At 41.3% G+C, this 24,988-nt stretch overlaps 1 protein-coding gene across 4 annotated transcripts in view; it reads left to right on the top strand.

The window, feature by feature from the left end:
- Positions 1-24,988, top strand: part of STRN (striatin) — a 90,536-nt gene that overhangs the window by 14,624 nt on the left and 50,924 nt on the right. For all 4 annotated transcript variants that reach the window (XM_060244200.1, XM_060244217.1, XM_060244192.1 and 1 more), the window contains exons 3-4: positions 14,817-14,890; positions 16,827-16,905. In XM_060244200.1, coding sequence (XP_060100183.1) covers positions 14,817-14,890; positions 16,827-16,905 — 153 coding nt within the window. The remainder of the gene's footprint in view (positions 1-14,816; positions 14,891-16,826; positions 16,906-24,988) is intronic.

The following is a 24,988-nucleotide window of genomic DNA, read 5'->3' as shown; positions in this document are numbered from 1 at the left end:
GCCAAAGAAAGGCGAGGGGTTCACCGTATGAGGCACTCAGAAGACGACGGGTTCCTGTCAGCAGGATACTGCGAGCCCCTAAGTGTCCAGGACTCCAGTGGAGCCGGCAAGACCCAGGAGAGGCTTGCACGGACCTCCCCGATGAAACCGCCATTTTGCGGCCAGACAAAAAAGCGCGCCAAAGCAGGCTGCTTCACTGATGACATCCCGGCCTACAGCGGTATGCAGAGCGCACACAGGCAGGATCATCCCTGGAAAGGGTGAGACATGCGAGGCTGGAGAGGGTGAGACATGCGAGCCGGGCCTTTTAAGAAGGGAGAAAATAGTGAGTACAGGGGTCCAATGCATGATCAGCCATAGCTCCCCTCTTACACCCTCCTCAAGAGTAGACTCCCCTGGTGGCTGCTCAAGGTAATGTCCAGAAGGATATGGTGCCTATGTTTTTGCCTCAAAATTTTTTCTCAGTACTGAGAGACCAGATGAGAGAGGAGATGCAGCAGTTTTGTAAAAAACACAGCAAAAAGAGGCATAGATCACATTCCTCTTCCTCGCAGTCCCCACCAAGAAGGCTTAAGGGAAAGGGCAAATGACCCACTAAGGCAGCTCAGAAGCAAACACCTCTTTTAAGTGGGGAACAAGATCAAGACCTCTCAGGAGGTGATGATCAATCTGATAAGTTTAGTGATAAGGAAGAGGGGGAGTTCCTCTCCGATGAGGAAGATCTACCTATTGATGTACCAGAACCTGCACAGAGGTTCTTTAAATCAGAAGGTTATCAATATTTACTCATTAGAACACTTACAGCACTAGATCTCCATGATGATCCAGATGTGGAGGATGAGGAGGAGGAAAGCAAAAAAGTTAAACACAAGGAAGGAGACATGGAATTTTTTCCCGAAAAGGCATCTAATACAAAAGCCTTTTCCTTTCCTAAATATTTTGAAAGACAAGTGAGGGCAGAATGGAGAAAACCATTTGCCAATAAACAATACCCAGGTTTTTTAAAGAAACTGTGTTTCAAACAATTTATTAGTAACATATGGTAGTATAGTCAATTTTCTTACATCGTTAATAACTACTTTTCCCCTCTATCCCATATATTACTTTTTACCCACCCCTCCCCCCGTTACTTGACCCCCGCCAGTGTACTAAACTTAAAATATTAATATTAAAGGTACCCTTAATTATTAAGAACCACAATTAAACTCCTCCTCCCTCTTATACTTAATCATTATCAAAAATTGTCCAATGTCCTTTATTTTCCACTCTTTTTCTACGTAACTTCTGAACTTTTTCCACTCCATCTTTAATACTTCCAAATCATAGTCTCTTAAGGTTCTTGTTAACTTGTCCATTTCACTCCATGTCATAACTTTTACAATCCAATCCCTTTTCACTGGTATTTTTTCTTGCTTCCACAACTGCGCATACAATGTCCTAGCAGCTGAGAGCAAGTACCAGATTAAAGTTCTATCTTCTTTTGGAAATTTTTCCATTTGTAATCCCAACAGAAAAGTCTCTGCAACTTTGTTAAATTCATAACCCAAGATCTTAGAAATCTCTTGTTGAATCATCTGCCAATACTTTTTCGCTCTTTCACAAGTCTACCACATATTGTAGAAAGAACCTTCATGTTTTTTACATTTCCAACATCTATCTGGCATCTTATTGTTCATCTTTGCCAACTTTTTAGGAGTCATATACCATCTGTACATCATCTTAAAACAGTTCTCTTTGATATTCTGACATGTTGAGAGTTTCATAGAATTCTTCCGCAAATATTCCCATGTATCCATCTGTATTTCTTTATTTACATTAATTGCCCACTTAATCATTTGTGATTTCACTACTTCATCTTCCGTAGACCATTTTAAAAGTAACATAAATTTTCGAAATTAATTTTTCATTATCTCCAAGCAGAACTTTTTCCATTTCTGTTTGTTCTCATCTTATTCTGTCAGTTTTGAGATCACTTTCCACCAAGCTCTTTATTTGTTACATTTGAAACCAATCATATTTATAGTTCAATTCCTCAGCAGTTTTCAATTCTATTTTACTGCTTTGTATTTTTAATAGTTGATTGTATGACTTCTACTTTCCCTCTCCTGAAACAGCTGTTATTCTTATTACTTCTGCTGGCGCTATCCATAGTGGTTTTCTCTCATTACCATATTTCATATATTTCATCCAGATACTTAGCAAATTATTCCTTATGTAATGGTGAGAGAAAAGACCATCTTTTTCTTCCCATAGTACATATAAGCATGCCAGCCGAATTTATTTCCAAAATCTTCCAACATTAAAAGTTTTTTATTTAATAGCGTCACCCAATCCTTTATCCACACTAAGCAAACTGCTTCATGATATACTCTTAAATCTGGTAATTGGGATCCTCTTTCTTTAGCATCTTTCCAGCCCATACAAATTCTGAAATCTTCCTTTGCCATTTATTAACCTGTTTGCTATCTTTCACAATTGGAATAGTTTGGAATAAGTATATTATTCTCGGCAAAATGTTCATCTTAATTGCAGCTATTCTTCCAAGCAATGACAAATTAAGCTTGTTCCACTTTATCGTATCTTCATCCATTTTACGCCATAACTTTTCATAATTAGTTTTAAACAAGTCAATATTCTTCATTGTTATTTCCATACCCAAATATTTTACTTTAGAAATAACTTCACATCCTGTTAGTCTCTGCAGCTCCTTTCGTTTATTTACTTGCATATTTTTACATAAAAGTTTTGATTTTTCTTTATTCACATAAAATCCTTCCAATTCTCCAAAATTTTGTATTTTAGCCAACAACAAATCCTACTTGTGTAGGATTTTCATTTATAAACATTATATCGTCTGCAAATGCTCTGTATTTATAAGCAAATCCTTTAATTCTCGTTCCTTCTATTTCTTCATCATCTTGTATTTGCATCAATAAGATTTCAAGAATCATTATAAACAACAGTGGAGAAAGCGGACAACCTTGTCTTGTACCTTTGCTAATTATCATTTCATCTGTAAGATCTGCATTTATACATAACCTTGCACGTTGTTCAGTATATATTGCCTTTATCATTCTTATAAAGTTTTCCCCCAATTTTATTTTTTCCATTACTGCAAACATAAAGTCCCAGTTCAGATTATCAAAAGTTTTCTCTGCATCCGCAAAGAATAATGCAACTTCCTTCTCTGGATGTCTTTCATAATATTCTACAATATTTACAACAGTTCTAATATTGTCTCTTATTTGCCTTTTGGGGAGGAAACCCGCTTGGTCTTCCTTTATAAAATTTATTAAGTATTGTTTAAGCCGTTCTGCCAGGATTCTTGTATAAATCTTATAGTCATTATTTAGTAAAGAAATTGGTCTATAATTCTTTACATTCGTGACATCTCTATCTTCCTTTGGAATCAACAAAATTAAAGCTTCTTTCCATGAATTAGGTATTTTCCCATTTAATCTCATCGTATTCATTAATTTTTGAAGCTTCGGTACTAATACTTCTTTAAGAATTTTAATTTTTTTTGCCGTATATTCATCTGGACCAGGTGCTTTTCCAACTTTCATCGCATTAATCACTGCTTCTATTTCTATTAATTCAATTGGATCATTCAAAACTTTCTCCATATATTCAGTTAAGGGTACTATTTTGATCTTTTGCAAATACGCTTCAATCTCTTCTTTCTTTACTTTAACACCCTTAAATAGTTTAGCATAATACTTAAAAAGTTCTCTCTTTATTCCTTCTTGATCTACCATCTCTTTTCCATCAGCCACAATTTTATTAATAATTTTACTTTCTCTCTTTTTCTTCAGTTGCCAGGCCAAATACTTTCCAGGTTTATTTGCTCTCTCAAAAGATTTCTGTTGTAATTTTTTCAAGTTCCATTTAACAAATGTCTCATTTGTGTTTGTAGTATTGTAATCTCCCTTATAATTTTCTTTTTTCCTGGCCTTTTTCTTAATTCACCTTTTTTCTTAATTTCATTTTGAATGTCCAACATCTGTTTATCTTTTACTCTCTTATCCTTGTTATTCAGTGTTATTAATATTCCTCTCATTACTGCCTTATAGGCATCCCATACCATCTGAAATTCTATATCTTCTCTATCACTGAGTTGGAAGTAAGCTTTAGTTTCCTTTTCTAGAGATGACATTATTTCTTTATTTTGCAGTAAATCTTCATTTAATCTCAATCATCTCGACTTTTTAGACAATTTTGTACTCCACATTATTGGGTTATGATCAGCTCCTATTTTGGGTAAAATCTCTATCTTCTTTGTTATAAGTCCCAAATCTTTAGTACCCCACAACATGTCAATTCTAGAAAAAGAGTTATGTCTGGCTAAAAAAAAGGTATAGTCCCTTACTTCAGGATTGAACTTTCTCCATATATCCTCCAAGTTTTCTTGCTTAACCAGCTCGAAAAAAGATTTTGGTAATTTCCCTTCTTTATCAATTTTTTTCTTCCCAGATCTATCAATTGTGTTTTGAATTGTTCCATTAAAATCCCCCATCAACAAAATTTGCTCATAAGTCACTTCATCCAAATGTTGCGTAATTTTTTTTAAAAAAGTCCTTTGCACCATTTGGAGCATAAAGTCCCAACAATAAAGGTTTTTTAGCATTCAGTATAATTTCCACCGCTATATATCTTCCATCTTTATCTTTAAAAAACAATTTTGGGTCTAATTCTTTTTTAATATAAAAAATTACTCCTCTCTTCTTCTGTTCAGCCAATATACCAAATTCTAGGCCCAATTGCTTAGTCCATAAAAGTTTATAATCCTTTTGTCTAATGTGCACTTCTTGTAAATAAACTATATTATAATTTTGTTTTTTTAGCCATTGAAATGTTGCCCTTCTTTTTTGTGGTGAATTTAGTCCATTTACATTCCAAGATATCAATTTGTAATCCATCATGGTGCAAATTCTTTATTTTCTCTAATAAAATCTACGCAATTCCTGTGTGCTTGTAATTGTAATCCTTTTCCCTTGAAGTTCAAAGCTCAAACCTTCAGGTATTATCTATCTATATTTTGTTCCTTTGTCACGTAGTTTTTCTGTCAGTTTTTTGTATGCATTCCTATCAGTTAACACATGTCTTGGCAACTCTTTCGTAATTCTTTTTCTACTACCTCCCACTATCAATGTCTTTTCAAAGTTTTTGTTTATGATTTTTCCCACCATTTCTTTTGTCATAAATCTAATCACCACATCTCTTGGCAGATTATTCTTTTTCGCATAGAGTGAATTCACCCTATACATATAGTCATACATATTTCTATTCCCTTCAGGATCTTCCTCCAAAAATTCTGCAATTATTTTTATTATATAGTCTTTCAGATCAGATTCTTCATCCTCTGGTACACCTCTCAAACGAATCTGTGTCTCCATCAACTTACAGTCATGTATTATCACCTTTTCTTGTAATTTTAACAAGGTGGAATCATGTGTTTTCACTTTCTCTTCCACCTCTTATACTTTTTTAGTGATTACTGCAGTCTCATTCCTGAGATTCTCTATCTTTTTTTAATTCTTTTTTGAGTCCTCAATATCCTTTCTTATTTCTTTTTTAGAGGCAGTTATCATTTCTTTCACCCCTTTCATTATCTTGGCCTCCATTGCATCTAGCTGGGTCTGCATTTTCTCCATTGAAGAAGACCTAGTATGGATTTGCTTCGGATCTGACATGTAAAAAAGATCGAAATTTTTTATCTCTCCAAATTAAACTTAGACCATCAGATTTAATAGAGTGAAGCTTGCCCTTTAAGATAAGCCCAATTTCGCCGTCCTCTGAGCCTCCCAGGCTCAGATATTAATATTTAAAGTTTTTATTTTCCCCAAAATGGTAGTCGCGACTTTTGCTTCACTTTAAAAATTTTCTTATTTCCCCTTTATCCAATTCAAATCTTCTTCACCACTGTCCAATAGTCCTTATTTTAAAATTGCCAGATCAATTAACTCCACCAATTTTTATTGTCCCAGTCACTTTACAAACGTTAAAACTTTATCCTCCCAGCAATGGCCGCCGATGTTTCTTCTGATACTGTAATCCTAGAGTAGGCTGAATACTTCTTCTACTTCCTTCTTCCTCTGGTACTTCCTGCTTTTCCTGCCACCGAGTCTTGTTTCACTGGTAGAGAAATCTCGTGATGTCTGACGTACTTCCTGTGTTGACTGTAAGTGCTGCAAATCTATGACGATGGGGCAACTTCCTCAACCACAGATAGACTAAACAATAAATTCCTTTCTCCTTTTAGCACTGTCTCTTAAATTTACAAAGTTCAAATTTAGCCCCTTTTCTTCTCCTCCTCTCAAACTTCCATTATATCCAACTCCCACCTTTTAATTTCATTTTATTTAGCTTTAAATAGTCCTGTAGTGAAGAGAAAGCAATCGATACTTTTTTTTTGTAGTTTATCAAAATCAACACCAGTCTTTTGTAGATTAGATGTTTAAAGTTGTAAAAGAAGATTCGAATCCTGTCAAGCTTAAGTCGAATAAATGGCTCTGGAAACTTCTGCAGATGATGAATATGCAACTTCTCTCCGGAGATCCCTCAAAGCCTCAAAAGAGCCCCCTTCGGGACTCCCTTTCAGCCAAGGTAAGTCTCCTCAAAGTATCTGTGCATATCTTGGACGATTCTCTAGCTGAGAAAAGTAGGCAGAAGGCATTAATTTGCCTTTTTCTACCCTGAACAAAAGTGCCAGCCTGCCCCCGTTAAGGAAAGCAGCTCAGCTTGCCATTTTCCGATCCCGGAAGCAGGTTTTTGAAAGAAACTATCAGCTTTATTCATTTACCAATAGCTTCTTGCAAATTCCCCTGGTTGTTGCTCCTGTAGCAGTGCTGCAGAGAGATGGCTTGGTCTCAGAAGACGGTCAGGGCAACCTAAAGGACCACATTGACAAGAAAGCAGAATTTGCATTAAGGAAGACATATGAGGCTTCCGCCATGGCTCTCAAGGCATCGGCAGTCGGTTCCATGATAACGAGAGCTGCTATCATCTGGATGAGGAAGCTGATATCAAAGGTACCAGAGGAGGACCATCGTACCGTGGAGGGAGCCAACAGAATACTGAAAACGGTTTCTTTTTTAGCGGACTCCACGCTTGACACTATGGTTTTTGTATCAAGGGCCATAGCATCAACAGCAGCAACTAGGCGTTCTATTTGGCTGAGAGCCTGGTCAGTCGATTCTCATTCAAAGAATATTGTGATGTCTTATCCATTTCATGGAGGTCAACTTTTCGGTCAGGATCTGGACAAAATCTTGATGGATACCAAAGACAAAAAGAAGGCAGTGCTAAAATTTTTACGTTGACAGGACAGCAGAAAAGGATACCAGCCCTCCTTTCATACACAACACACGCTACCACGTTTTCGTCCAGAGAACTGAAAATCTTCCTGGAACTCTGCCAAGCAGCCATTTTGATGCAACAATTCCATCAGATTCAACAGATTTGGAAACAAACAATCAGAAAAGACGGACAGGGACAACAAACCAAACAAAGCATGACTTCCAATCAATTCCGGTAGGCGCTCGTCTCCACTTCCAAGATCTGTGGCAGGATGCAACATCAGACGCCTGGTATAGGAGATAGTCACCGACGGCTACAAGTTGGAATTCCTACGGATCCCACCCAACCACTCTGTGCATTCACCAAGTCACATAAATCTAATAAAAAAACGTACGATTCAAGCCATTCAGCATCTTTTGGAAATAAAGGCAATAGAATCAGTTACCTCGGAGGAGCAGAGAAAGGGAGTCTATTCTATATTTTTCACAGTCCCAAAGAGGTCAGGAGATTGGAGAGCAGTATTAGATCTAAAATTTTTTAAATACCTTTATCCTCCCAAAGAAATTCCGAATGGAAACATTTCAGTCAATAACAGAGGCCCTGCAGCCTTGAGAGCTACTCACCTCAACAGACCTAACAGAGGCGTACCTCCACATACCAATTTTTGTTGGCCACAGGAAATTCCTTCGTTTTTGTTATCTCAATAAGCACTTCCCTTCGGACTATCTTCAGTCCCAAGAGTGTTCTCCAAAGTGCTGGTAAACTTAGTGGTTCTTCTGAGAGAGCAAGGGATACACATCCACCTTTACTTGGACGACAACCTAATAAGAGCACCTTCTCAGGAGAGAGCTTGGGCGGACACCAATCAGACAATCAATGCACTTCAGAGCCATGGTTTTTTGGTGAACACACAAAAGAGTTCCCTGGAACCTTCATATTGCCTCAAATACCTGGGGGTCATTATAGACATGAGTCAAAATTGTCTGTACCTTCCTCTTCAGAAAGCTCAAAAGATAAGAGAGGCAGCCTCTTCAGTAATCAGGAGCAGGACTTTGTCATTGATGGCGCTAGCTACACTGCAGGGTCTGATGATCTCTACAATAGATGTGATTCAGTGGGGAAGGTTCCATGCCAGACCACTTCAAAACTTTTTACGTCCTTTTCAGTATCATATATCGAAGAAGATAGATTGTTCCATAAAGGTTCCACTGAAGCTTAAATTCAACCTTCGTTGGTGGATAAGGATCACCAACTTGATTCAGGGAAAACAATTTTGGATAAGCGAGTGGATACAAATATATACAGATGCCAGTCTGTCGAGCTGAGGAGCCATGTGTCAGAACATTCCAGTCTAGGGCACCTGGAGCCAGAAGGAATCCAAGCTTCCAATCAATGTGCTGGAATTAAGAGCTATCAGACTGGCACTGATACATTTTGCCTCCAGAATCAACAAACGCCATGTCTTGGTAAGGACGGACAATGTTTCTGCAAAGGCATATGTCAACAGGCAAGGGGGCTCCAGATCTACCCTGCTTCTCAAGGAAGCTTCACTCCTGCTGACATGGGCGCAAGTTCACATCGCATCCATCAAAGCGGAGCACGTGAAAGGCATTTCCAATGTACAAGCAGATTGGCTCAGTCACCAACAGATTCGTCAAGGAGAGTGGGCGCTGAGCACGGATGTTTTCCAACTAATAGTAGACCAGTTTGGCTGGCCAGATGTAGACCTTTTTGCATCTCATCTCAACAACAAGCTGCGACATTTCTTCACACGATTTTTTCACCTGAAGGCAGAGGGAATGGATGCATTGACAGCATCGTGACCGAAGACATTACTGTTTGCCTTCCCACCGATTCCTCTCTTACCAAGAGTGATAAGAAGAATCAGGCTATTGCAAGCAGAGGTAATACTGGTAGCTCCATACTGGCCCAGATGACCCTGGTTTGCAGATCTGAAAGAGCTATCGACCCATCATCCTCTAACTCTACCAGTGTCTGCGGACATGCTACATCAGGGGCCAATCTTTCATCCCCGTCAAGATTGGTTGCAACTGACCGCATGAAAATTGAGAGGTCAAAGTTGTTAAAGATGGGGTATTCGGAGCATGTGACACAGACGATACTAGCTTCCAGGAGGTCATCCACAGTACATATTTGCAACGTAACTTGGAAAGCATTTGTCCACTGGTGCAGGAGAAAACAGGTCAATCCGTTGAAACCAGAAATGAAAGATTCTTCAATTTTTGCAGGCCGGAATGGCATCGGGCCTCAAGGCAGCCACTCTACGTCGTCAGGTGGCAACTCTGTCTTCAGTGTTGTCGAAAGAAGAGAAGAATTCTTTATCTAGACATCCACATGTCTCTAGATTTTTAAGTGGGGCTACACTGTCGCTTCCACCTCAGACTCACAGATTTCCTACTTGGAAGCTGAATACAGTGCTCACAGCTCTAACAAGGTCTCCTTTTGAACCTATAAAGGAGATACCATTATCTTTCCTTAGGATGAAGGTTATCTTTTTGTTCACCATAACCTAAGCCAGAAGAGTTTCTGAATTGAGAGCACTGTCGGTACACAAGGATTTGTGTATATTTCACAAGGGTCCTTAGGATGGACTCCACCTTTAGACCTAAGGTAGACTCTAGTTTTCATAGGGCACAGGAACTACATCTTCCGTCTTTTTGTCCACACCCTTCGCACCCCAAGGAAAAGATATGGCACAAATTGGAGTCAAACGGGCATTGCGATGTTATCTTGATAGGACTAGAGACTGCTGGAAAACAGAATCACTATTCATAAACATTGTTCCTCCTCATGTAGGCAAGAAAATGTTGAATGCTGCAGTCAACAAAACCTTATGCTTGTGCATATCAGAGGCATATAAAGCTCAAAAGATGATTCCGCCTCAAGGTTTGACGGTGCATTCAGTAAGGAGCGCAGCTACAAACACAGTTTAAAGCTGCTACGTTGTCATCTTTGTCTACATTCATAAGACATTATAAGATTAACGCTTACAACTCGTCTGATGCTGCTTTTGGGAGAAAAGTACTTCAGCACATTCTGGGGGGTGTCGATGGCAAGGTCCTTCCCAAAATTTAGGGATGCTGCTTTAAGATGTCCCACAAGGTGGCCTCCACCTCAAAGGGAGAACGACCATTGGGTACTTACCGTGAGGGGTCTTTCTCCTCTGATGATAGGAGGCCACCTTGACCCTTCCCCTTATGCTGCCATCGACATTCTTCAGAACTATCAAAGCTACCATAACTTTTACGACTTCCAGAACATGCAAAAAACAAACCCAGAAAAATTATGAACTGTGAAATATCACTAAAACTTCCTGTTTCCATGTTCTTACTGTATCTTTACTGTTCTATTATTTTCAACTTCTGTTCTTTATTGACAGTTATGTTTGTAGTTAGAGAATAGGTTTCTACTGCTTCAGGAATTGCCAAACTGAAATGTGGGCGACTCCCAACGAAAGCAGGAAGTTGAAAATTAGTCCTGCCTCCCTACTGATAGGTTGGGAATCACCCACAAGGTGGCCTCCTATCCTCAGAGGAGAAGGACCCGTCACGGTAAGTAACCAATGGTCGTTTTATTTTCAGTCCTTTTCCTAATAATCCCCAACATAGAGTTTGCCCACTTCACTACTGTGTTACATGGACTTGATATTTTCATTGAGTTACCGACTATGATCCCAAAGTCTCTTTTCTTCTCAGCCTCAACAAGTTCAGACTCTATTAGCATACACATAACACTGAATTTTTTTGTTCCCGTACGTATCACTTTACACTTCTGTACACTGGACTTGTTTCATTTGTGACGTTGTTGCCCACTCACCCAATCTGTGGAGATCCTTCTGGAGCTCTTTACAATTGGCCTGGATTTTCACTATTCTGAATAATTTTGTGTCATCTGCAAACTTGGCCAGTGCATTGCTCACCCCCAGTTCCAGATCATTTATGAACAAATTAAATGACACCTGCCATAATACTGATCCTTATAGGAATCTGCTGCTTACTTCCCTCCATTCAAACAACTGTCCATTTGTTCCTGCTCTCCAATTCTTATCATTTAACCCAGGGGTGTCAAAACGTGCAGCCCGAGGGCCAAATCAGGCCCTTGGAGGGCTCTTACCATGCCCATGAGCAACTCACTGTCATCTGCTTCCTTCTGTCTCTCTTGCTTCCTTCTGCATCACTGCTTGCTTTTTCAGACTTAATCAGATAGGCGCTACAGAGCAAAGCCTCTGTTTTCTCCATTGGCTGATCAGTACATGAAGCAACTTATGTACAAAAGCTCACAATGTCCAGCCATTTTATATTTTCCCCTGGGTCTCGGACTCAAAACATTGACCATGAGATTTCGGTAATGAATGTCAATAAATCAAAAGTAGGTTTACAGCTTGCAGATGTACACCTGAACACCTGAACAGCATATTCAAAATTGCTACAGCAGAGACATTGTCTCTAGATTTTGATGCAATAATTCAGAACAAGAGGCATCAATTATCAGAAATTGTTAAATAAACAAAATATTGCAAGAGTTCTAATCTTTAAAGCATGCTTTATTTTAAGTGGGTTTTTTTTTTAAAAAAAATCTTTAATTGTGCTTGTCTGTGTCCTTTATAACATTTATACATTACCTGGCTTTGCATTTTATGACACAAGGTCTCATTTATGTCAGATCTGGCCCTCATAACAAATGAGTTTGACACCCTTGATTTAACCATTTTTAGTCAGTGAAGGGACCTAGTTCTCTTATCAAACAATGGCTAAACTTATTCAAAAGTCTTTCGTGAGGTACCTTGTTAAAAGCCTTTTGAAAGTTCACCTTCCACGTCACTGTTATCTACATGTTGGTTCACTTTCTCAGATAATTCCAAAATGTTAGTGAGGCAGGACTTCCCTTTGCAGAAACCTCACTGATTTTCCCTCAGTAGGCTTTGTTTATGTGCCTAATAATTCTATTTTTGATTAGTTTTTACTAATTTCCTTGGGACAGGTATTAGGCTCACTGACCTGTAACTTCCTGGTTACCCTCTGAATCCTTTTTTAAAAATTGGTGTAACATTTACTCCTTCTGTCTTCTGATACAGTGACTGATTTTAGTGACTAATTACATATAACTGTAAGTAGATCAACAGTATTACATTTGAATTTCCTAAAGGCTGTGGGTATATGCCATCAGGACCTGGATATAGTTTTTAATTTCCTCAGTAGGTCTATAATTTCATCTCTCATCACCTCAGTTTGACTCAATTTTTTAGACTCCCTTCCTGAAAATAATAGCTGTGGCTTGGGTACATGTCCACACGTTTTCCACAGTAAACACAGATGCAAATAATTCGTTGAGCTTCTCTGCCATATCCCCCTTTTATTTCGTGGTCATTCAAAGTCCCAACAATTTCTCTGGCTGGTTTCCTTCTGAATGTATTTAAAGAAATGTTGATGTATAGTGGTATAATCTGGGCTTTTTGTGTAGAGAAAGCCCAGCAGGAACTCATCTGCATATTAGGCCACACCTCCTGGTACCCAGCCAGCTGAAATTCCTGTGTGTTCCTGCTCAAAAAAAGCCCTGGGTATAATGAATAATAGAATTGACAATTGACAATTTTAGGTCTTGCAAAGAACTATGTGAAAGACTTAATGATTGGAGGATGTCTTTCTGATCAAATCTCCAGGGTACACTAAGTGTCTTATTTATTTATTTTATTTAGTAGGCTTATATTCCACCCTTTCCTGTAAACAGTCTCAGGGCGGATCACAACATACAGTGACATACAGCCTTGACAGTGACCAGCCTTGTTATCACCTACTGTATGTATATGCATGTTCTGTGTACATTCAGCTTCCCTTTGTAGTCTATGGCTTATGGAGCAGAGGTAAATTTGCAGGTTGATGTTTTTGTGCATACATGAAGAGTCCCTGAGTACCCCAGCCTTGTCTGTGGATTTTATTTTATTTTATTGCTGCCCTGCCATTGAACTTTGTGATTAGGGGAAACTAGCCAGGATTCCTTGAGAAACTGTGTGTGTTTCTGGGGGAGCAGTTTTGGAATCTTCCACTCTAGCATTCTATAAGCTTTCAAGAGTTTGGACAGGCCAGTTTCTTCAGTTCCTTCTGGGTGTTCCCACCCCCTGTAATTGATGCTCAGAATTCTAGCCCTCCTCGAGCATGCTCAGCTCACCTCAGTCTCTTGGAGCCAGTGTCTGCCTCCAGGAAAACTTGGACATATATTTCTGCATACTTTTGGAGTCCACTGAAGTTGTAGAAGTCCTAGTTGTAGAAGTCCTGTTTTATCTGTGAGTGGCCTGGTTTGCTCCTGTAATGATTGGCGTGATATATTAAGCTGCTTTGGGTCTCTGTTGGAAGGAAAGTGGAATATAAATATATAAGAGATCAGTGCCCTTGCAGGACTTACTAACATTCCACAGAGCCTGTAAAAAGAAGCTGTTCGGCTAGGGCTTCGGTTGAGGAAGCCTGCATCCAATAAGACCTTCGTCTCCCCGCTGCAGTTTGCCATCTTATGTGGCTCAGGCTAATAAGATCTGGAGACCACTGGTGCCAGTTGAAAATCCCTACATTCTGTTAATTTATGCTGCTTTTTAACTGTTTCACTTTTATATTGAAGAATTATAGTGAATTTTTACACTCTGTTATGTGATCCGCCCTGAGCCCACTTGCAGGGAAGGTGGAATATAAATGTAAATAAATGAATAAAAAATATTATACAATATAATAAAAGTACAGATGAGTTAGTACAATGCAGTTTCTATTTTTCTTTCTATTTTTAATGTAAGAGACAGTAAAGAACTGAATAGAAATGTTTACATAAAGTAAGTGTTCTGAATTAATATTGTTGTAACCTCTTTAGCATCCATCAAGCTCCAGAATCTTTGTTAATTTATTTCAAAATTAATCTCAGGGGTTTCTGCACATTCCTTAATGGGCACTCACTATGTAAATTTGATGCATTTCTTGCTGATGGCCAATCCAAGTATCATATTTTTAAAATATGAAGCATACTTATATGTAGGCCTTTTGAATTGCTTCAGACTAGTACAAAACTGCAGCCATTTCCTTGAGGCAGGATCTCTCTCAGTGCTGTTTCTGGCAGCGTTACTTGTTTATGTCTCTTACTCTGGCAGCAACTCCTAGTTTTTCTATGGATGTTTTTGGCAGGGTTACTGTGAACAGCTGGATTGGATTCTTCAGGTCTTTAGATTGCAGGTTTGGCAATCCAACTGGTCCTTTTTGTAGGAGTCAGCCTTTTGAGATGTATGTATTTCCAATAGTGGCAGAATAAAAGTCAAGCATGTTCAAGTAACAATGAAACAGTTTAGACTATTCTTTATGTTTGAAGAATAATCAAGTAGAGAGGATATTTGCAGGGGGCATGTGGAATCAACAAAATTATATTGGAGAAGAATAGGGACACAATTTTTCCCTAACAGTGGTAATTTGAATGTGAGACCAGAAATATGTAGGCACACTGAATGATTTTTCTCTTTTTTTCAGAGCTAAATACCACAAGTTAAAATATGGCACAGAGTTAAATCAGGGAGACATGAAGCCTCCCAACTATGATTCTGGTAAGAATTAATTTTGTATGGGAAGAAGGAAAGGGGATTCTATTATGCAAAGGTGTGGACCACAAAACAATTAAACCTGGGCAGCTGACATCCTGTCTTAAAATCCTGATTAAAACCAAGTTTTGACTGTTAGTGTATCAGTGGCTGTTTATTTTAATCAGTCGCAAGTGCTGAACCTAGGTTCAGAATGGAATAAAAAACATGAATGGGAACTCATCTGCTAGAAGGGAGAAGGAGGACATATACATATTCTCTCTCACCCAGTTTTTAAATTCTGATACCAGTGTTGTATCTGAATTGGCTTACTATTTTTATACATAAATACAATTACAGTGTTGAATGGTGGTTGAATTGTTAGTTAGGCTACTTTTCACTAATGTCTGGAGTAATAAAAAAAGAAAATGGAGTCACTATGTCTCAATATAATTTACTTCCTTAAAAATAATCTCAGATAAATCTGGAACCATGGAGTAATCTTGTAGCATTCTTTATTTAATAAACATAAGACAAGTTATCCAAGGCTGAAGTACAATAAATAACAAACAAGTATAAAAGCAGTACGAAAGGCTATTAATTTTTTTTTAGCCGTGTGGTAAAACTCAGTCTCCCTTAAAGATAGTGGGATGAATTAGTGACAATTCGAGTGGTTAAGAAGAAGAGCAGCAGTAATTCCTTTTGCTATTGTCAGAAAACAAACTTTAAGGAAAAGACTTCTTCTCTGCACGTGTGTCAGCTATACTATGGAGAATAAGAAGAAGGAATAAGTGAGGTGATCCTTCATCTTCATTTAAAGGTTGCTATTGAGTATTCTTCAAATGTGCCTTCTTCTGTTTAAAAGAAAGCTGTGTTGCTCTGGATGTATAGGTGGATGCTAATATTGTGGGCATCGATCTGGGTTCATGATACTAAATTTTACTTTGGACTTCAGAAACTAATATTTGTTTCCAGTTCATAACGTTTATTGTAACCAGGCTCAGGCTTCCAGTCAATCAGAGTCTGTTGTCTCTCTTATTTAGTTCTCATGCCCACTTTAACACATGGTGTCCTTGTAATCTAGGTTGGTGGTCCTAAAATAGTTCTTTTAGGAATATACAGTTGCACGTTCTCCTTTCTCCAAATTGCAAGTATGTATATCTAGAGCACCACAATTTCTTAATTGCCACACTGTATTTTCCCCCCCTTTTAATAAAGATTTTTCACTAGGCGGAACAATAAACTGATTGAACTAATTGCAATATATTCTGCTTCAGATTATTGTGTGCAGTTTACATTTATTCTTCCATGCTGTATAACTTTCTGATTGCATTAATTTTTGTGCAAAATAATAATCAGTGAATTTATATAACTCTGCAGATGTAAATTAACATAACTTTTTTCTGTCTTAAATATGGAATAATCCACATTACCCTAAAAAAAAGAATCAAAAAGGATGGCAACAAGGGGGTGGGGTAAAATATACTTTATTTGAAGGGCCAGATGATGATCTGCTCTCGAGGCTTACCGAATATTCATAACTGATACACATCAGTCACAGGATCAGATTGCAGTTATGGTGTAGGGAGAGGGCAACATTCACTTGCTCTTTTGGGGGAAGCAACCTGTATGTCTCTTCTTAAGGGGCAAAGAGTAGCTTTTGGGGGTGCTATTTGAGACTGAAAAAAGACATAGGGGGAAAAGGCCACCTGAAGCTGCACTCCTGATCTAAATCTGCTCTCTCCCTCTCCTCCCAAGCTGCTATTTATCAATAAAAGCATTATTGAGATTCATTCATAGATCTACTATTTTGTCTAGTTTGGTCTACAGTTTCTCCAATGTATTTCAGTTTGATTTTGGCACTTCTGAATGATTAGTCACATCTTAATCATGAAACTGACAAAATTGAGTCTCCTGGTTGTGTTTTTTTTGTGTTTATTTTTATCTTATTTTCATTTTGTAGATGAAGGGAATGAAACTGAAGTCCATTCACACCCAAATAGCCAACTAATATGGAAACAAGGACGCCAGTTGCTCAGGCAGTAAGTGTCCCCCCAAACTATCATTTGCCCTAGTATGCTTGTTTCCATTGCATTTGGATGATGTTTACAAATGATCATCCTCTGCATCATGCTAGCTCAAAACAAAGGGTAACCCTAAATATGTCAGTGCTTGTGATTTATGCATGGTAAAGTCAACATTTTTTTCAGAAGAGCATCTTTTCCTTATCTCTCAGATGCCCCTTTTTGAACCAGGGAAAGTGCAAAGTTGGACAACTCTGTCCTGCTTCCTGTTAAATGGAAGTACAAATCTTCCCACTGTTTAAATATATACAATAGTGCACTAGTGCTATATATATATCGTATTTATCGGACCATAAGACACACTTCCCCCCCCCAAAAAAAAGTGTGGGGGAAAGTGTGTGCGTCTTATGGTCCGAAGGTACGTACCTTCCGGGGGGCGATCTGCTGCCTCTTCCTCCGATCCGGCGCTTCCCCCGCGCCTGCCTTCCTGGCTCCATCTTCTTCAGGCAAGCGCTGGGATCGCTCCACGTGGCTCCACCGCAAACCCAGCGCTTTGCAAGCGCCGGCTGCGAAGGGGGCAGCGTGCTTCCTCCTTGCCTGTGTGCCTAGCTTCAGCTGTGATGTTTAAAGCAAGCGCTGGGATCGCTCCCTCCCCCCTCCGATCCCAGCGCTTGCTTTAAACATCACAGCTGAAGCCAGGCACGCAGGCAAGGAGGAAGCACCCGCCCCCTCCGCAAACCCAGCGCTTTGCGAGCGCCGGCTGTGGAGAGGGCAGCATGCTTCCTCCTTGCCTTATGGTGCGAAAAATACAGTAATATATATATATATATATATATATATATATATATATATATATATATATATATATATATATATATATATAGTGCAGGAGTGTGCCAGTGGATTTATCTGTAAAGTATATCATTTATAAAGTTGAGGACAGTAATAGGAAAGAGGAGGTAGCACAGTTAGGGCAAAAGTGGAATGTGATAGTAATTAAAATGGGTATAAAGTGTGATAACAGTGAAAGGGCTTTTAAAAGCATTAGCTTTTTTTAAAAAAATTATTATAACATACACCCCACCTTTCCTTGAGGCTCAAGGCAGCTTACAATAATAGTGTGTGTGTGGGGGGGATCCAATTAAAACGAGAACAGAATAACAGATTCCAACAGCTTTATAGTTGGTCCCTATGTCCCTACCCTGAAAGAATTTGTCTGTGTAGTAGCAGGAAAACAGAATCGATTTCTCACATCTTGCGAATTCTATGACAAAATATGAAATGTCTTAATTAGCCCCCTTTTAATCAATAGACACAGTTGCCCAGAAGAGAGCTGTATCTTTCCTTCTATCAGATCTCTGCCTCCATATTACCTTTGCAGTGGAGGTTCCTCTTTATTGCTATGAGGGATAGAGAATACAAGGTTAAAACTCTGGTGGGATGATTGTCTTTGTATATTTAAAGTTTGTGGTTGTTACAATTTTTTAAAAAGATTCTGTGCCAATAAAGGTTTTGATGATGATGTTGAAGATGATGATGATCCCTTTGTTAGTACTTGTGGGCCATTCTGGCAATCTGAGAGCTGTGATGAAATAAATCAGCTTGAGAGGTGATCTTTATTAGGGATAACACTTTTCTCTGGTCAGTGGGTCAGTCCGACTACTGGGTATAGGCTCCTCCTCCTCATCACAGGGTCAGGTCTTCCAATTGATCCAGAGGGGGGAAGTGGCCTATACCTCCCAGAACTCTCCAGTTTTTTCCCGGCCCTGCATGAAGCAGGATGGCTTTCTTCCGAGTGCCTTTGGAAAAAACGCGGGAGATCCGGACGAAGAAGAGGAATGAAGGCCAGGAGCGTAGGGGTTGGGCCCCAACAAAACTGGCAGAGAGGCAAGCTGTCAGAGGGCTACTCGTGAGTAGGCCCGATCGTCGGAGACGGCAGAGCCCTCTGGAGCTCCTTTTCCTCACTGACGCAACAGGAACAGAAGAAGAAGAAGATATTTGATTTATATCCCGCCCTCCACTCCGAAGAGTCTCGGAGCGGCTCACAATCTCCTTTACCTTCCTCCTCCACAACAGACACCCTATGAGGTGGGTGGGGCTGGAGAGGGCTCTTACAGGAGCTGCCCTTTCAAGGACAACCTCTGCCAGAGCTATGGCTGACCCAAGGCCATTCCAGCAGGTGCAAGTGGAGGAGTGGGGAATCAAACCCGGTTCTCCCAGATAAGAGTCCGCACACTTAACCACTACACCAAACAGAGCTGGAGGAAAGTGGCACAAAGCCGCATGAGCCCGAACACTGCAGCGCGGTAAGTCGCCCGGCAGTGGAAAGGGACCTGGCATGGTTGGGAAGCTTGACTGAAGAGCCCTGGGAAGAGGCATGGTGCAGACAGAACTTTCTGGAGCCCAAAACTGCGTTGCGGTGAGACGCCTGACAGTGGGGAGAAACCCTTCACGGTGGCCGGTAAAGGGACCGAGGGAAGGGTGGAAGACGCCTTAAGATCCGACGGGGCGCAGTGAAGGCATGTTGCCTTCCATTTTGTGCTCTTCCCGCCCTTTTATTTTCTGAATGCCTCTACTTTCACTTTTGTTTCCAGTGACGTGTGGAGGCAACGAAATGGCAGCTAGTTCAAAGAGCAATTCCCCCAGTGAGTTCAACCTACCTCTTCTATCAGGGACACTGGCCTCTCAGCAAGAGGCTCAGAACCCCGATCTCTCAGGGGATGATGCCAAGGCAAATTTGCTGCAGTGGCTTAAGCAAGAAATGCTAAAGGAGCTGGGGCAGGACCTCCGTCAACACCTGGACTCCCCTGCTTCCTCGACACTGAAAAGGAAACAGGAGGAAAGGAAAAGAGGCAGAGATACCATCCCTAGTGACTCTCTGGAATGGCGACCTAAGGGCAGATTTCATTTAGGCTTAGATTCACCTCTCCCAAGTTCAGCTGAGGAGTCGGAGTGCTCTGATCAGCAGTCAGACAGGGAAGAAGGGGAGCTTTCAGAAGAGGAAAAATAGCCTGCTACAGCGCAATCTAGGCTTTCCCCCCTCTAATATTATTCAAAGTTGCTCCCTAAGGTTTTAAGGACCCTTAACTTTGTGGCAACTCCTAAAGAAAAGGAAGAACTGGATCCTGACCCTCCCACAGGCTCAGGGGAAATGATGCCAAAACTGAGTAGTTCTCAAACAGGGGTTCCTTTGCCAGCTGCCTTTTTTCGCTATGGTTAAGGCAGAGTGGGAACGGCTGGCTAAGCCCAAGGCCACCCAGCAAGTTTTTTCTAAGCTCTATTCCCTAATTCCGCAGGCCACTAAGAGGCTAAAGTTACCAGCGGTAGATGACCCTGTAACTAGTCTTATCTCTAATTCGGTCCTGCCTATGGACACAGATGGTTTACCCAAGGATCCATGTGATAGAAGAATAGAGCAGGCTTTGCGCAAGGAATTTGAGCGGCAGCCTGGGCCATTAAGGCGGCCACGACATCCTCATTGTTTGCCAGAGCAATGTGTACTTGGGCTAATAATTTAGCAGCAGCGGATAATGGAGCTCCTAAGGAGTTCAAGGATGAGCTGAAAAAGATTGCCTTATCTGCTGCTTTTGTGGCAGATGGTTCATTAGATACCATGCAGCAAGCGGCTAGAGCCATGGCCTGTGGCGTGGCGGCTAGACGCAACATTTGGCTTCGAAATTGGGAGGTAGATGCTGCAGCCCAGGCTAGGGTTACAGCAGTACCCTTTAAAGGGGCCTTGTTGTTCGGTGAGGGCTTAGATAGGTATCTCATTGAGAACAGCGATAAAAAGAAGGTGTTACCCTCTAAGGGTAAAGAGGCAAAACAGGAAATCTTTTCCTTCCGTTCGAGACTCCAAGAAGCCTTCTAGACCAGGTCCCTTTCGTTCCTTTAGAGGAAAGTGGCAATAGAAGGGCCGTGAATCTAAACCCTACTATTCTGGAAAGTCAGACCAGAATGCTAAACCCCTCTAAAAAGGGGGGGGATACCAATGACTATGCTGGTCACCAGACGACAGGGAGAATAGGGGGTCGTCTCTCTCTATTCGCAGACACCTGGAATCATTCTATTCAAGACCAGTGGTTATTGGAGGTGATGGCACAGGGCTACGCTATAGAGTTTCACTCCCTCCCAACCGCTTTCATTGGGTCCCGCGGAAGCGGGATCTGGCCGCTCACAGAGCAATGTTGTCAGCCATTCAATATTTGGTGGATATTGGGGCTGTGGAGTTAGTCCCAACACCCCAACAGGAGCTGGGAGTTTATTCAGTAATTTTCTTAGTGCCAAAGTTCAGAAGTTCAGAACCATTCTGGATCTGAAATGGCTCAACAAGTTCGTACAAACGAAACATTTCAAGATGGAGACCTTACGGTCAGTGTTGCTAGCCATTCAGCCACAGGATTTCCTGGCCGCCTTGGATTTATCCGAGGCTTATTTACATGTTCCCATTCGGGAATCACACCAAACATTTCTGCACTTCTTCTACAGGGGGAAGCACTTTCAGTATCAGGCCCTACCATTCGGCCTGAAGTCCTCTCCTCGGGTGTTTACAAAGATCTTGGTAACGCTGGTGGCGGAGCTGAGACTGCAGGGTGTGGCCCTGTTTCCTTATCTGGATGACACCCTGGTGAAGGCGGGGTCATACCAGCAATGTCTGGAGGACATTCCGCAGACCGTGACCATGTTACGTCGTCATGGCTTTGTAGTAAATGTAGAGAAGAGCAATCTTCTTCCCTCACAGAGGTTAGTGCACTTGGGGGTAGAGATAGATACGACCATGGACAGAGTATTCTTGACTGTAGAGAGACGGGAGAAGTTCTGCTCCCTGTTACAAGGGGTTCTGCAACAACGCAGGGTATTGGTTATGTCTCTAGCGCAGTTGCTAGGAATGATGGTCTCGTGTCAGGACTTACTGTTTTGGGCCAGGTTCCGCACTCGACCCCTTCAGTTTTTCCTCCATCCCTTCCAGGACATTATAGGAAACAAAATTCACAAACTGGTGATGCTGCCGCTAGAGGTGACAACCCAGTTGCAGTGGTGGCTGGATCCGGTCCGCTTCCTTCCGGGCCATCCACTCCGTGAACCCCAGAGAGTATGTGTGACCACAGATGCCAGTCTATGGGGCTGGGGGGCCCACTCGCAGGAGCAAATGATTCAGGGAGCCCCACGAGATGAAACGCAGTATCAACTTCTTGGAGCTCAGAGCGATTCGTCTAGGGTTGTTGGGTTTACAGGCAGTCCTGATAGGTCGTCATGTCCTCATCAAAACGGACAACTCAACGGCCAAGGCGTATGTGAATCGACAAGGAGGAACCCGAGTGAAATCTCTTCACGTCGAGGCAAAGGTTCTTTTCGAGTGGGCGGAAGCCAATCTTCTGTCGATCAAGGCAGTTCATGTTCCTGGAAAGGACAACCTGCTAGCGGACTGGCTCAGCAGATGTTTTCTGGATCAGACAGAGTGGATGCTCTGGGATACCTTCAGTCTGATAGTGGACAGATACGGTCCAGTATCGGGGGACTTGTTTGCCACAGCAGAGAATCGGCAGGTGGACAGGTTCTTCGCCAAAAGCAGAGATGTAAAAGCAGAAGGGACCGATGCGCTCAGTGGCGAGTGGCCAACAGGGCTACTGTATGCCTTCCCACCCACTCCACTATTGCCCAGGGTGATTCAGAGGGTAGTGGAGCTAAGGGCAGAGATAGTGCTTGTGGCTCTTTTCTGGCCAAGACGGGCATGGTTTCAGGAACTACTGAGGCTGTCGGTTCAACCCCCTTGGCGACTGCCGAGGAGGGACGATCTCTTGACTCAGGCCAACATGTCACATCCTCAGCTGGACCTGTTACAGTTGACAGTCTGGAGGTTGAGCGGTTGCAGCTCGAAGGTCTAGGTTATGCCAAGAGGGTGGTGGACACTATGTTGGTGTCACGTAGATTCTCCACTAACAGAGTGTATAACACCACTTGGAAGGTTTTCTCTTCGTGGTCGGCCCAGCAGGGGTGGGATCCATTGAAGGTGAAGGTTCAAGGTGTTCTTTGCTTCCTACAGGAGGGGGCGGACAAGGGGCTTTCCACTAGTACTCTGCAGCGTCAAGTGGCTGCCATCTCTGCTATACAAGGGGTGCGGGGGCGTAAGTCTTTGTCCATGCATCCACATATTAGGCGTTTTTTGAGGGGTACTGCACTTCTCAAACCGCCACAGGTTCATAGGTTCCCTTCATGGAACTTGAATGTAGTGCTGAATGCCTTGTGTAGACATCCCTTTGAGCCTATGGCATCATGTGGGATTAAAGAACTGACTTTAAAATCACTCTTTCTAGTGGGAATCACCACGGCATGTAGGGTGTCTGAGTTACGGGCCCTTTCTGTTGATAAGGAACCCTGTGTCTTTCATAATGATAAGGTTGTGCTTAGACCAGACCCATCTTTCATCCCTAAAGTTAATTCTATTTTTCATAGGTCTCAGGAGTTGGTGCTTCCAAATTTTTGCCCCAATCCTAAGTCTCTCAAGGAAAGGGAGTTGCACTGTCTAGACGTTAAGAGGGCACTTAGTTTTTATATTGAACGTACTAAAGACTGGAGAAAGTCTGACTCCTTGTTTGTGTCTTTCAGTAAAGGGTCACAGGGGCGACAGGTTTCCACTTCCTCTCTTAGTAGATGGCTGCGGGAATGTATTTTACTGGCTTACAAGGCCCAAGGTCAAATCCCTCCAGATTGGATCACAGCTCACTCTTTGAGGGGTGCTTTCCTTCCTTGGAAGCTGTGTGTAAGGCAGCAACTTGGAGGTTGGTGCATACTTTTACCAAGCACTACAAGGTAGATAAGTGGGCTTCGGCAGAGGCGGCCTTTGGGAGGCGTGTGCTGCAGCATGCACTCTAAACAGGGAAGCCGGTCCCACCCAGAGATGTACAGCTTTGTTACGTCCCAGTAGTCGGACCGACCCACTGACCAGACCACTGGAGAACGGAAGATTTGTATCACTTACCGTGAAGCTTCCTTCTCAGTGGACTGGCAGTGGGTCAGTCTGGCCCGCCCTTTGGTGGTTGAATGGCTTCCTGGGTTTTGGAGATGGATTCTGAAGCTTGTTCCTTCCTTTGGAATAAGTTACTGTACTGTGGTTTGTAATGCTCTAGTTCAATTATCCATTCTGTATGGTACATTGGAGCATAATAAAATTGTTCTCCTCGTTTACTCAGTACTAGAGTATGTTTAATGGGGAGGATTTGGAAGTTATTTTCTATAGGGGGATGCGGCTCGGATACAACTGGAGAGTTCTGGGAAGTATAGGCCACTCCCCCCTCCGGATCAATTGGAAGACCTGACCCTGTGATGAGGAGGAGGAGCCTATACCCAGTAGTCGGACCGACCCACTGCCAATCCACCGAGAAGGAAGCTTCACGGTAAGTGATACAGATCTTCCATTTTCTTTCTAGTTTTTCAATCTCAGTCCCACTGTGTTTTGTTGCTTTACTAGAAGTCTTCGCTGTTAGGCTCCAATGTTATCATATTTTGTAAGCCACTTGCTGATTTAGTAGGAATCTTTGCTGTTAGAATCAAAAGTTATTCAAATATTAATGAATTTTATAATTGGTTTACAGATTGCCTGAATAATTCTATCTTACTTGTAATATGCTTTATGTCCCAGTAAGAAAGGCAGACTGTACATGAAAAAAATAAATAAAGCCATAATCATTCTCCTTTTTTTAAAAAAGTCAGTTGTTCTGTGAGTCTCTGTGTTGCCTGTAGACTTCTTAATTTTTTCAAAATAGGAAGTATGGTAGACAAACCTATGCACCAGAAGCCCTGAGCTTTTTTAGAGTTAAGAGGGGAATTTGGTGGGCCAGAAATGTTTAATTTTCAAAAAGATGATGCAACTTCTTTTTGAAAAATTAAAAGGAGAAATACTTAAAGCAAACAACACATAGAAAATTTTATCCCTGACTTAATTCGTCAAGTTGTAAACAACTTGAAGTTGAAAATGAATAACTGAGCCATGTTTGCTTGTCAGAATTTTTTTCTATACAAATCTGTGTGAAATATTTATAGGATAATATGGATTATTACATTTTTATCCCACCCTTCCTTCAAGGAACTCAAGGCATCATACATT

Source organism: Heteronotia binoei, chromosome 1, assembly GCF_032191835.1.
Source record: "Heteronotia binoei isolate CCM8104 ecotype False Entrance Well chromosome 1, APGP_CSIRO_Hbin_v1, whole genome shotgun sequence".
Lineage (NCBI taxonomy): Eukaryota > Metazoa > Chordata > Lepidosauria > Squamata > Gekkonidae > Heteronotia > Heteronotia binoei.
The sequence above is the reverse complement of the archived record's forward strand: the minus strand, read 5'-3'. Positions and strand labels throughout refer to the sequence as shown.